A 12,833-nucleotide genomic window follows, 5' to 3' on the forward strand; every position below is an offset into this window, starting at 1 on the left:
GACTCACAAAGAACCGCCATCAGATATACTGATGGCTTCACGGTAACGTACCGATACTCAGGTAAGACACGAGAATCACGTTATCCTGACGCCAGCCACCCCTCAAACGGGTCTCGCCGGGCGGCGGCGCAGGGCGGGAAAGCCAGGCACACAACTTCGGCACGAGCGGCCGAACTGCGCCGCCTCATCAGCCCTGGTCGCACCGCAGCCCGAGGGAGCGGACCGCGGGAAGGGGCAGCTCTTCTCCCGGGGGCTTCCTCAGAGAAAAGCCGCACGCCCCGGCAACTTCGTCTCCCCAAGGAGACCCCACAGCGCTCAGACGCGCCATGGCGGCTAGCTGCCCCTCGCACCTCCCGGCCCGTGCTCCATACCTGCGTCGCCGCGGCGAGGCCGTCCTCTCTTCGAGGTCCCGCGGCGCTGCCTTGGCTGAGGGCAGGAGAACAAGGCATAGTTTGGTCAGCCCGGACAGACCGCCCCACCCGGCCCGCCTGAGGTCTGCCAGCCGCACACCTCGCTGTGCCCTGGCGAGCTCTTACCTGGGAAGGGGTATGTGCCCGCTGGCAGGGAGCTGCGCCCGGGCGCCCCTCGGATACAGGGCTAGAAGGCAATAGTAGCAGGTTAGTGATGCCCGGCACTGCCTTGCCCTGTCCTCTTCTCCCACTCCACGCCCGCGCCCAGCCCGGCGGGAGGCTCACCCACTAGGCAGGCGCACAGCAGCGCCCCGAGGAGGAGCCGGGTGTCCATACGGGCGGACGGCAGCGGCTTTCTACAGAACTCGAGCTTTCAGTGCCGATCTCTACCCACACCTTGGACTCATCCCGCCCTCTCATGCGGGGCGGCCAAGAGGTTTATCAGCCACCCGCCCGCCCTCCGCCCCGAGCACCCGCCCCGAACACCGCCCCTAGCCCCGCAACATAGCCCCGGCCCTATCCTTATCAGCACTGCTCCCTAACCAACCGCGCCGGGTGCTGACTCCTCGTATTTATTCTTAGTCTTCCATCTTTCTCGGGTTTAGGATACGACAAGTGCCACGACTTGCCAGCAGGAGCCGAAGTCTCCGCGGCGGTGTGCAGTGCCAGGCTGCACCTCCCTTCTATCGCGAGCAAACCCGGGGCTTCCCCTTTGCTCCCAGGAATTTTGCACGACTGAGAGCTGCCCGCTTGTTCTGAGATGCAGTAAACGTTGTCGATGCTTAACAAGGAGTGCTGACCCCAGCCCACTGAAAGAGGTGCCAGAACTTAAGTAATGGAAGGCACGAGTAAGGCATGAACTCAATGCAGTATGCCGCAAATGTGTGTGGGTTATTTCCATGGCTCCTGATAACTTTTTTTCACGATAAACTCACACCCTTGAATTTGGAGCTCCCTGTAGACGACCCCCTCTCTCCCCCTCCCCCCCCCCCCCCAGGTTTCTGCGTATTATTTTTTTTTTATTATTTTTTTTCTCCTCATGATCATATTTGTTTCCTTCCATTACTTTTATTCCCTTTTCTCTCTTCCTGTCACTGTTACCTTTTTTCTGTTCTTTTCCTTTTCCCATCTGCTACTGCCTCTCTCTCCATCATTCTTCGGGTTTGCATATCTTATAACAGAAGCTTTAGAAGCTGCCCATACCAGGTGAGAAACTGTCTCAAATGAAAAGGGGCCTTTTCTGACTGCTTTGAGAAGTCTGTTAACAGTAAGTCATTAAAAAGATCTTTTTTCTGCCTTTGTAATTTGTCCCTGTGGATTGTGTTTCTTGCTGCAACAAGTGTTTCATTTCTAATGAAATGATGGAAAACTAGTGATGTTTTCACTGAGAATGCTGTTCTCTCCTGTAAATGTTGGAGGGAGAATGTGTATGAGAGAAAAGAATGCAAGACAGAAAAGATATTCTTTAAGTTCAGCACAGCCTTTTCCCAATAACCCCAAACAGATTTCTAGAATTATGAGTTAGCCTCAGCCTGCAGCAGAGCCCATCTATTCTGAACGCACCATGCCCTTGGCTTTGGTGCACTTTCTCTGATCCAGCTTACATTAATGAAAGTAGATCGAATGCAACAGGAATCAGTTTACACAACACGTATTTTAATGTACGTCTCTGCCTACTAAATGGGCTGCCCACTTTATTCATTATCCCTTAATGCCACAAGTAGCAAACAATTTCTGAAACTAGTTTAAAGCCAATTTGATTTCTTGCTATAAAAGATTTCATTATCCAAAACTAATAAACAGTCAAAATTGTACCATCTTTTATTATGCCGTATTTGAAGTAATGGAAACTTAAGAACCATCTCAAAAATTAACTGATTATCAAACTTCCCATTTTGGAGCATCGGATAGCTTTGTGGGTTTGTTTGCTTTGTGTTTATGCACAGTGGAGCACAGGAGTTCATGTAACAGAGCAGACTAACAGCCCGCCAAGTTCATTAGCCTTTCTGTGGTTTGTCCTTCACCTGACGATTCAGAGCGCTTTTCACATCACCAAATGAATGTAATTCCACAGTATTTTACTATGTGGAGGAGTTTCTGACTCCTGGGAAAATTATCTGTATGAATAAAAAAGTTACTTTCCTTCAAATGAACATAACTTTCAGCTTATAAAAGATCTATTTTGTAAAGTCTTCTAGAAATGATTGATAGATATCAATGACTGTTACAACCTATATGTAAATTTAGAGGAAACATAGTATATTATGTGTCATTTAAATTTTATCTCCTTGCTTCTCTTTTCAAATATAAGACAATTTTGCATATGCAGGGAGACATTCTATAGCTGTGTGTCTAATGCTTCCATAGAAGCTTTTCAATATTGTGTAGTGCCGGAACTTGGGTAGAAGACAAATTATTTGTGTACTACTAGTTGCCCTTCTAAAAGGAAATTGTTTCCTGAAAACAGTTTTTATATTTGTACACAGGCTTAAAATGCATTCCTTTCTTCTTCCTGCCACCTGATCTGACAAATGGATAGTGTCCATACCATTGAAATGTTCCTGTACAGCAAAGTCATCCTCTGAAAGGAATAAGAGCAATTTCTGCAGGAGCTGGTGCGGCTTACAAAGATTATCACACAAGATTCCAGTTTTATTTGGCCGTATGAAATTTCTTAATCATGCCTTTATATACACAAGTTTCTGCTACTGTGCTTACATAAACCCCTTTCTCTCCGAGTTATGAGAGTAAAGGTGATTCTGCGGAGAAACTGAGACATACATTAGCAGGTCTCCTCCATTTGCTTCCAGCATCAATAGCAGAAGTCTTTATTATTGTGTACTGCAGTAGGAAAAGTGGGAGAAGATGAAATATCCTCAAAGGGATTAGTCTGAAATAGGCTGGTTTTCAGGTGCTCTGAGCTTGATTGCTACATAGTTACTCACTGTAGGCATGTCAGAAGCGACATATGTATGCAACAATACTCTGTTAATGGGAAAGGCTGGTGGACATCACTTATGCAGTGATAAGTCAGATTCACCCTGCTTACCTAAAAATAAAATAACTAGATTATTTGCAGTAATGCAATTTATTGAAGCAAATTATCTTTTTTTTTTTTCCTCCTTCCCCCTCCGGGTGTCAGTATGCTTTAAAGTTCATATCTTCGTGCTTTTCTTAACTAGTAGGGCTAGTGACATACCTACAAACACACGAGAATTTTGGATGTGAGCCCTGTGCCCTATGAGGCGCACCAGTTGTATAAATCAGCCCAGAGAAAAGGCCAGGTACCACACACACGCGGCGGGGGAGCTTTTCTCTTTTCCCTTTTCTTTCCTTTTTGCTGTGGCCTTAAACAACCACAGCCTGGGGTCGCAGCAAGGTTATCGCTGCCCGGCGGCTCGCACTGCTAACGCGGCTCGGCACGGGACCGGCGGCGGGCGCGCCTCCCACCGCCCCGGGGCGCGGCCTCGCCGGCGCAGCCGCCCCGCGCAGCGCCCGCACCCTGCGCAGCTCCCGCACCCGCGCACCATGGAGCGCCGGGTCGCCCGTGAGTTCCGGCACAAGGTAAGAGAGCGGAGCCCACGGACACCCGTGGTGGCTTCACAGGGCGAGCGCTGGCTACGGGCAGAGCTGCTCCCTCAGGGCTGGGGTGAGGCGAAGCGAAGCGCTGGGCTGGGGCACGGCTCTTAGCACCAGGAGGGCCCGGGGCGTGCTGCCGACACTGCCCGAATTTGAACGCTGGCTCTGTACCGGAGTGAGCGACGGGAAAGGAGAGGCTCGGGGAACTTACGCTGCCGTGCCAATGGCGCGGGGAGGCGGATGGCAGCCTCCTGTGAGAGGGTGGCTGTACAACTTGAAACCCTCGAGCAGGGAGGGAGAGAAGAGGAAGAACATTTCCCGGTGCATGAGCATTTTCAGGGCTGGATATAATTTATTTTAATGCTGTGTTGGAAATGTGGCACCCGGTCCAGTACAGGGGAGGTGAAGGTGCAGGTGCTGGAGTCGAGGCCCAGGCAGTTCAGCCGGTGCTCGGAAGACTTCAGCTCCACCTTAACATTCACGCGTGCAATTGTGCATGTGCAGTCATGTGCAAATGCACTTGATGCGTGGAGCGACTCAGTCTGCCTGGCACGTAATTTTGTCATTTACCCAATTAAATAAGTGCTCAGCGGAGCTCAAAATTGTGTGAGCAAAGTAAGCTCAGAAAGCTGTCTTTAAGGAAAGGAGGGGGGAAGTGGTTTATGTGTTTATGTTTTTTCACAGCCATTTAGGACTCTCTCAGACTAAAGTTTTCAGTACAGTTTTGTGGGGCTTTTTTTTTTTTTTATGGAGGAGACTGGTGGTTTTGTTGGATTTTTTTTTTTTTTGTCATCTTGAGAATGGAATTTTTTCGAAGTGGTGTAATGTGTTTTATAGAAGTATCACCTGGTAATGAACCCATTAACTAAAGTATTGTTAGGATGACGTAGAGTGGCTGCAAAACAAACAAAACAAAACAAAAAAAAACAAAAACAAAAAAAAAAAACAACCAAAAAACAAACCCAGCTATATGACAAACTGAAGTTCAAAAGCATTAAGGAATTGGATAGTCCATAGTGATGACTCCAGCCATCTAGCGAGTATTTCTGTCTTGCTGCCTATTACTGTATAACTCAAAGTGGGTTGTGCAACGTATCTATAAAGACTCTGGTTCCTAGGGAGATGATTACCATCTTGAACTTTAAACCTTTTCCCTTTTATTGCTGCTGTAATTCATAAATCAATCTAGTCCCACCCCTGATAACAAAAGACTTATTATAAGCACATGTTGTCACAAATTAGTAGGATGCATATCTGAGTAAAACCTTTATCTATCTGAATTAGAGGATACTGGAACAGGTCTTTCCTTTAAATTATTTTGTATTATCCTGCTTCTGATGGCCTTTGTGGTAATTTTAATGTCTTGGATACTTACTTTTTCATTGTCAAACCAGTGAAAATGCTCAGCCACAGGATCTGAGTTTCCTCAATTACTTGCCATTTTATTATTTGTTTTTCTTAGTAATTTTAATCAGTTCTCCCTAGCAACCAAGCAGCAATGCAAAATATTTAATATATGCAAATAAATTGGCTAGTTCTTCAATTTCTCTGAATAGTTTTTCAAAGGCTGTGTAGCTTAAATACACCTTTATATTATTCTTTGAAAACTGACAGATTGGGCTAGTGCTACAGTAGTGCATTACTGTAACCTGAACTTTGTCCACTCCAAAAAGTGCTTTTTTTTTCCCCACGACTTCTATTCTACTGAATAAGCTTTCATAGAGTTGTTGCCAGATCTTACTTTTCTTTTGTGTGCAGGTGCAATTTCTGTGATGACTCATTTATTTCTATGAAAAGCAATGCAATTTATACAGTGAGAAACAGAGCATAAGCAATTTTTTGTGTTCTAGGATTGTAAGTTATACAACTAATATGAAGATACCCTTAAATAATCACAGAAAGGTTGAGGTTGGAAGTGACTTCTGGAGGTCATCTGCTCCAACTCCTCTGCTGAAACAGGGGCATGTAAAGCAGTCTGCCCAGGACTGTGTCCAGATTTTTTTTTTCAATATTCTTGGATTAAAAGCTGTGAAATCATCTATCCCGTAACTCCACAATTATTTTCTCAAGAAATAGATACTAAAATACTTCTCTGATCCAAGTTACAACATGTCACCACTGATGGTTTGTTTTGGTTTGTTGTTTTCTTTTCCCATAACATGCAGAGGCATGATCTTTTAGAATTTATGAAAGTAGGGTCAGCTCTTAAAAGCTGGTGATAAGCCTAGATAAAGTGTATGTCTATGCTAAGACTCTGTCCCAAGCAGCTAATGAATTAGGAAAACTATAAGAGATGCAGGTGGCTACAAGGAAATGGTAATTGATGGAATAGAAGCCAGCAGGAAAAGAATGACCTAGTTACAGAAATGTCCTAGGAAAATTAACCCAGCTGTAGCATTCTGTATATATAAGAAGTCACTTGAGTGATTGTTTTTGTCAGGGGGTGAAGAAGTTGCTGGTGCAGGGTGAGAAGTGCAGGAATCAAGCAGGAAGATTGAATGTTTCTTGAGGGAAAAAATGGCAGAATCTAGATGTAGCCTTCCAGTTCCTGAGAGGGAGTAGAGATATGTCCATCAGCTAGCATATCAGGGGTAAAATGTAATGTTGTTACTGGTTGCTTTCCTAATCAGGAGAAGAGATGATGATTTTGTTCTTTGCTGTGTAGGGCTGATACGCTTAAACATTTGATGTTCTTCGTGAGACACTGTTCATACAGTACCTTAGCTGACACTAGAGACTAAGTTCTGTATAGCAGAACCAAAGCTGACTTATATGTTGTATTTTTCCTGATGGAGAAGGGGAAAATGGGTGTTGGACTTAGTTTTACATGTATCACCTTGCCTTGAGTCTATATACAGTATTGGTGAACCAGTCAGTTTTGATTACAACTATTTTATTTCCTTTTAAGGCAGACTTTCTCTTCTGTGTTTTGAAATTCACTATGAATAAATTGGTTTACTCGCTAGTATTGCTGTCAGGCAGTCTTGTCCTGCATGTAGCTTTTTGAAAGTGTCTTTTTCCAGAGGAGACAAGTAATAAGAAACAACCTGTATGTGGAGTCTTGCTGGCTTTAGAGACCCAGAAGGAACAAAGTGAATATGAAGCATGTATTTAGTTTAAAATATAATAAGAACTGTTGGAAACCTAGAAAGAAATGGCCTTTCTTTAAGTATGCAAATTGGTCCTCAGACATCACGTCACAGTAATATTAGCCTTTAGGTCAGATGTAAATTGTTTTCCTAAACATTAAGCTTGTCCAAATGTAGAACTAATGTGACATGTCCTCTAACTAAAAGTAAGATCAGTGGGGGGTCTTCCTATCACTGAATATAAATTAAACTCAACATATGAGAATTCTTGGGATTTTTTTTTTTTTTTGTTGTTGTTTGTTTGTTTTATTTTACTGTAATTATCCAAGAGCAGGCATAGTAATCTGACACTGGTTTAAGTAAACGTACTATTAGTGGGGGAGGAAAGATTAATTAGCAAATTCTGTCAGTTAGGAGCTGGAGCAAAGAGGAAGAGAAGTGTAGCAGTTTGCGTAATGTTAGAAGTGAGATGCTGAAATCAGTGGTTTGGACAACAGAACATAGATTATAATCACCTCAGTGTGGTAGTTTTATCTGTGACAGCATGTGCTATATTAATGAATGGCCAAAAAGGTTTCTGAAAACATTTATTCAACAGTACAGTGATTATCAGGTAAGGTAAATATGATATTATTGTAATAATATTACTGCTGAGGGGAAATCTAGCATACAGAATATGTCAGTATTTACCATGTTGTCCAATTGTTATAATACTAACTTTAGAATCTTGTTACAAGTTTGACACTGTGAGGTAATGCTGTGTTGCAAAACTGTGTTTATCTCTGAAACCCCCCAAAAGAAGTCTTTCCCTGTTGAAATATTTGCTCTATGGCTTAAGAATTTGTCAGTCTTCTATGTTCAACATTTGTGGCTATTTAGTCAGAGATTTACAATAATGTCCTTCGACTTCCAGGTTAATCTACTAATTGACAATGAAGCGGAGAAGGACTACCTTTATGATGTGCTGCGGATGTACCACCAGTAAGATCTAGCTTTATATATGTTTCTCTAGGATTTTATTAATGCTTTTTAAATGTAAAGAGTGAATATTCAAGATTTTAAGTGTCTTTCTCTATGCTACTAGATAAGTAGTTGAAGTAATAGTTTTTATCCTGTTTAGTGAAGTCTTATATTTCTACAGCATAGCCTGCAGACAGGGAAGGAGCATCTGTAATCAGCCATAGAGTTACTTTGGTTTATGACTGGCAGTTTTGTAGAAGAATTTGGTGGTTCTTATTGGGGAGAAAAAAGTCACCTGGATGATAAAAACTGTTCTGAGGAAACAGGAAGAGAGCATTAATCAAATTCATTAGTATTTCCAAGTAATGCTTATTTATTTTCAAAAGAGGCTTTCATTGAGTTTGCTTTTCAAAGTTTTTTCTAATTATACAGCTAAGAATTTATTTGCAACTGCTTTATCTGAAGGCTGAAAAAATTTAGTCTGGGAATCTGTTTGCCATGTTTAACAACTCTGGCTTATTACAACATAATGGGGAGAAAAAAGGTAAGGTGATAGGCATATTACCAATCCTTTTACTGAACTGATTTAAACCACGGTTGCTTAGGACCTGTATCATTGCAAATGAGATCAGCCTCTGATCCATTGTTTTTCAAAGAAGATGAGAATGTATTTTCCACTCATCATAGACAAGTGACTCTGATAGACATTGTTTCCATTCATAATAGCATCTCAGCTGACTGAAATGTAGATGTTTCCATCAGATGTTTGCACTGAGCTATAGTTATGGGTGTATTCAGCTGCATATCTGATTCAGTTTCACTCAGGTCTGTCTAATTGCTTCTCCATTCATAAAGCCTGTTTAGAAAGCCAGTTGATTCAGTAGCTCTGAATTATTTAAAATCTTCTTGCAGTTACAAAATTAACAATGCATATAGTAACTTTTCTTCAATTTCCAAAATTGCAATGACTTGAACAAAATTTCCAGTATCTTTGTGAACATATGTTGATAATGTGTTGCTTTTTTGGAATACATTATAAAGTATTCCAGGGCAAAATTATGTGCAATTGCTGTTGGAGTTAATGTTTAATGTCTGCTTCACTGTGAACAGCATTTCCAAAAGTATTTGACCTCTAATCCCACATAATATGCATTCCTGATCTGTGTTTTCATTGCATATGCCTCAGAAATATTGTATGCCAGGAAGTGCAAATTATGAGAGAGAGAACAGCAGATAATATAGACTAAGTTTATCTGGATGGTGTGTAGGAATAGGTCCACTGCACCCTAGGGAGCTGTTCCTTCTGCTCTTGCAACAAAGTACGTTTTCTAGACCTATAGCTATCTCAGTGCTGACAATATCAAGGAGATTACTTTTAATAGTTCTCATAAAACAGATGTTCACAGCCATTTAACTTCTGTAGATTTTAAATTTTTTTTAATTATTATTGGTTGATGGACCTTCAATTTTGATTTGAAAAAAAATCTGAGACTTAAACCAAGTCTGCTCAAGCTACTGCGTACTGTGATTTCTTTCCTGGATCAAAACAATTTGTCACTCCCTTAAGTTCAGGAAAGGAAGGAGCTTGTAACCTTGGTCTACTTAGAAGGATTCCTAACTAGGGAGGAAACAAAAGCCTAGTAGGCAAGTGTATCTGATCTGGGAAGTTATTTCCAAATGGTTACATAAATCTTTTCAGCTCTGAGAATGAAATGAAAGGTGTTATCTGTAAAAATGATGTGCGTGACCTTAAAAGATAAAGGCAATATATAGATTTCAGTTATTTTGAAGCAGGTAGCTTTTATTCCTCTTTGCTTGCAAAAGGCGTGCTTTCTCAGAGGTTATTTTGCTTTGGTTAAATCAACATCCGTGTAAATAACTTTTTTAGTAGGTTGAAGGGATATACAAATATTGAAGCCAAATGTACAGCATGTTATTAAACACTGCTTTGTCTTGGTGTGTTGATTACCTGTGCTTGTTTTCTCATCGTGTTTCTGTAGATCTATGAATCTCCCAGTACTTGTGGGGGACCTGAAACTTGTGATTAACGAACCAAGCAGATTGCCTCTATTTGATGCCATTCGCCCACTTATCCCATTAAAACACCAGGTGGAATACGATCAGCTTACACCCAAAAGATCACGGTAAGAGAATGCAGAACCAGCAGGAAATACTGACTGAGTTTTCAGATAAATTCTGAGTAAAATATTAGTCACCTTTGTAGAGCTGGGCAGAATTATTTTACTTTTGCTATATTTGTACAGTTTTGAGCTACCTGAAATTGTTTACCAAGTAGTTTAATCTAGTAAAAGCAGGGTAAGGGAGTAAAAACCAGTGCTTTCCAGTTGAAACAATATCTTTTCTCATTTTCCCTGCATTTAATAATAATAGTAAAAAAAAGAAATCTTACAGATCTAACCCTCTAGAAGTAGGAAACTTCAATAGTTGCAGATGTCTTTTCTTACGAAAAATATTTGATGGCTTTAGCTTTCACACATCCTTCCAAACTTCAGTCAGCTTGCCTTTTTTATGCCTAAATGTTATAAGAGAAAAATAATGCATAACTTGTATAAAAGACATTATTGCGACAAAGTTTTATGCAGGTGAATAGTTGAGTATCTTCCATTTTTGCAGAAAGCTGAAAGAGGTGAGATTGGATCGTTTGCATCCTGAAGGACTTGGAATCAGTGTGAGAGGTGGAGTGGAATTTAGCTGCGGCCTCTTCATCTCCCAGTTAGTTAAAGGAGGACAGGCAGACAATGTTGGACTTCAGGTAAGAAAATTGCATTCATGGCTGCTGTGCTGCAAAAAGCCTTATTCTACAATATCAGGGAAACAGTAAACAAGAATTGTTCTTTAATATTTAGAAACAGCTATTTCTAAGGTGCTCTTTGTCTCTCGTAATAAAATTCATAAAACGTGTGAATCAATGCTGTAGTAAATACCATTATACCAATGGTGAATCAAGTTATTAAAACTGTTATTTTCACTATTTTTAATGGTAGGTAGAGCTTTTCTTCATTGGAATATGATAATTACTGAAGATAAAATAGCTTTCTGCAGTGTTTATACTTCATGAGTTCCAATAATTAAATGTAAACAGATGGAAATAAAGATCTCTAACTAGACTGTGGCAGAGTGTTTTAAGTTGCCAAATTCTGATTAAATGTAGAACAGAGCATATAAATACTAAAAATGTTAATTCTGCCTTGCACGGATATGATTTGTGTAAGAAAGTGTATTTGAACTTCATGTATAAATTGTGGAGGGGTTGGTTTACATAATGGAAGTGCATAAAAGGAAGAATCTATTTTTAACCGTTTCTGGTATATTTTGTACTGCACAGAATTGTGCTTTCAGTGATTAAATTTTAGATATATGAACTGTAGCAAGGTTGGTAAAAATAATTATGTATAGAAACACATTTTCTCTAAATCAGAAGTTATGCAATTTGCATTTTTTGGTTTTGCTGTTTTTTGAATGTGTCATTTCTTGTACGTATGTCTTGGTGAAGAGAGTATTGAGCAGTTGCTGTGGCAAATGTCTGCATCTTTCTGAGCTTTCAAAGCTGATAAGGTGTATTAAAGGTCTGTGTTTCTAAGTAGAAAGGCTAGTATGCCCGGCTAATTTTAATTTGTTGAGTGTGAGTAGTTGTTGGAAGTATCAATGTTTAAGGATTATATTTAACACCAGTCCCAAATGTATTAGACTGGCATGATTCACTATAGTGTTTAATTAAACTGGTGTGTTTCATAGGTATGCTTCAGTGTAACCCCACAGCTCTCTCAGATAAAAAGAAAAAAAAAGTTCTCTGTCGACAAAGCAGTCAAAATTAGGGTTCCATGTTTGTATAATTCATGCAGAGACCTTTCTAAAATTTCTATATTTGCACCCATGCACGTGCCCTTTTTGAGTGTTCATACCTATATATCCCATTCAGAATCACCATGGAATTAGTCTAATCTTCTGGCAGCCTGCTCTGGACAGATGCATGACTGGCTCCCTGGATGCTTTTAGAATCTCCTTCTTGGAACAAACCCATAAATTCAGGGAATACACCCCCACAAATTCTGTATTTAGTTAGAATTGAGAGAGTAGTATAGGACACCACAAATGTTGTGCTGGATGTGTTGGTAGCCTACTTTTAAACAGGGGGTTTGCTAGTGGATATCTCCAGAAAAGGGTGTTGATGCACCTTCCCAGGGTTTGCGCTACAAAAGCTTGTGTACCTTGTTGTGCTACATGATGGAGTGAGAATGGGAAGTGTATACAAAAGAGTTGTTCATGAATTGTGATCAGCTCAGTGGAGAGATTCCAGCTGCATCTTTCCTCCACTGCTAGAAAATTGAGAAAAAGACCAAGACCAGTTACTTATGGTTCTTGAAAACATCTCCTGGAAAATACTGCAAGGCATTAATGATGCTGAGAAATAAAGTACTTAATAGCCACTGTCTTAAACCATCAAGCTTCTCTGCTCATTTCAGACTATTTTGACATGTTGGATAGATACGGAGTTATCCTCAGTTGTTGGGCTACTGTAAGGATGCCATTCTTTTTTTTTTTTTTTTTTTTTTTTTTGGGTACACACAAAGGTTTTTCTGGCTTTCTGGGACCGAGGTCATTGTACTACATGTTGGTGACAGTGAATGGGATTGTAGAGGATCTTTGGGCTGGATTGTACTGCAACTCAGAACATGGTTAGAGTTTGGCAAACAAAGTAGGGACGATAAGGGAGAAATACGCTTGAGGCTGACTATGAATTTTTTAGGGTTAGGTTATATGTATTAATATGAGC

General features: G+C 40.9%; 2 protein-coding genes across 4 annotated transcripts in view; one reads left to right on the forward strand and one right to left on the reverse strand.

The window, feature by feature from the left end:
• The window catches only part of OTOG (otogelin), a 95,035-nt gene extending 94,291 nt beyond the window's left edge, over window positions 1-744 (reverse strand). Inside the window, exons 1-3 of the mRNA XM_030482746.1 lie at window positions 696-744; window positions 537-597; window positions 372-426 (exon numbers count right to left, since the gene is read on the reverse strand). Coding sequence (XP_030338606.1) covers window positions 372-426; window positions 537-597; window positions 696-744 — 165 coding nt within the window. The remainder of the gene's footprint in view (window positions 1-371; window positions 427-536; window positions 598-695) is intronic.
• Window positions 745-3,845: 3,101 nt separating this feature from the next.
• The window catches only part of USH1C (USH1 protein network component harmonin), a 48,457-nt gene continuing 39,469 nt past the window's right edge, over window positions 3,846-12,833 (forward strand). For 2 of the 3 annotated variants that reach the window (XM_030484147.1, XM_030484149.1), the window contains exons 1-4: window positions 3,883-3,974; window positions 7,992-8,059; window positions 10,039-10,182; window positions 10,673-10,811. In XM_030484147.1, coding sequence (XP_030340007.1) covers window positions 3,939-3,974; window positions 7,992-8,059; window positions 10,039-10,182; window positions 10,673-10,811 — 387 coding nt within the window. In that variant the 5' untranslated portion in view covers window positions 3,883-3,938. Of the gene's footprint in view, window positions 3,975-7,991; window positions 8,060-10,038; window positions 10,183-10,672; window positions 10,812-12,833 lie in introns of all 3 variants that reach the window. The other variant, XM_030484146.1, reaches the window with a different exon arrangement.

Source organism: Strigops habroptila, chromosome 4 (assembly GCF_004027225.2).
Source record: "Strigops habroptila isolate Jane chromosome 4, bStrHab1.2.pri, whole genome shotgun sequence".
Lineage (NCBI taxonomy): Eukaryota > Metazoa > Chordata > Aves > Psittaciformes > Psittacidae > Strigops > Strigops habroptila.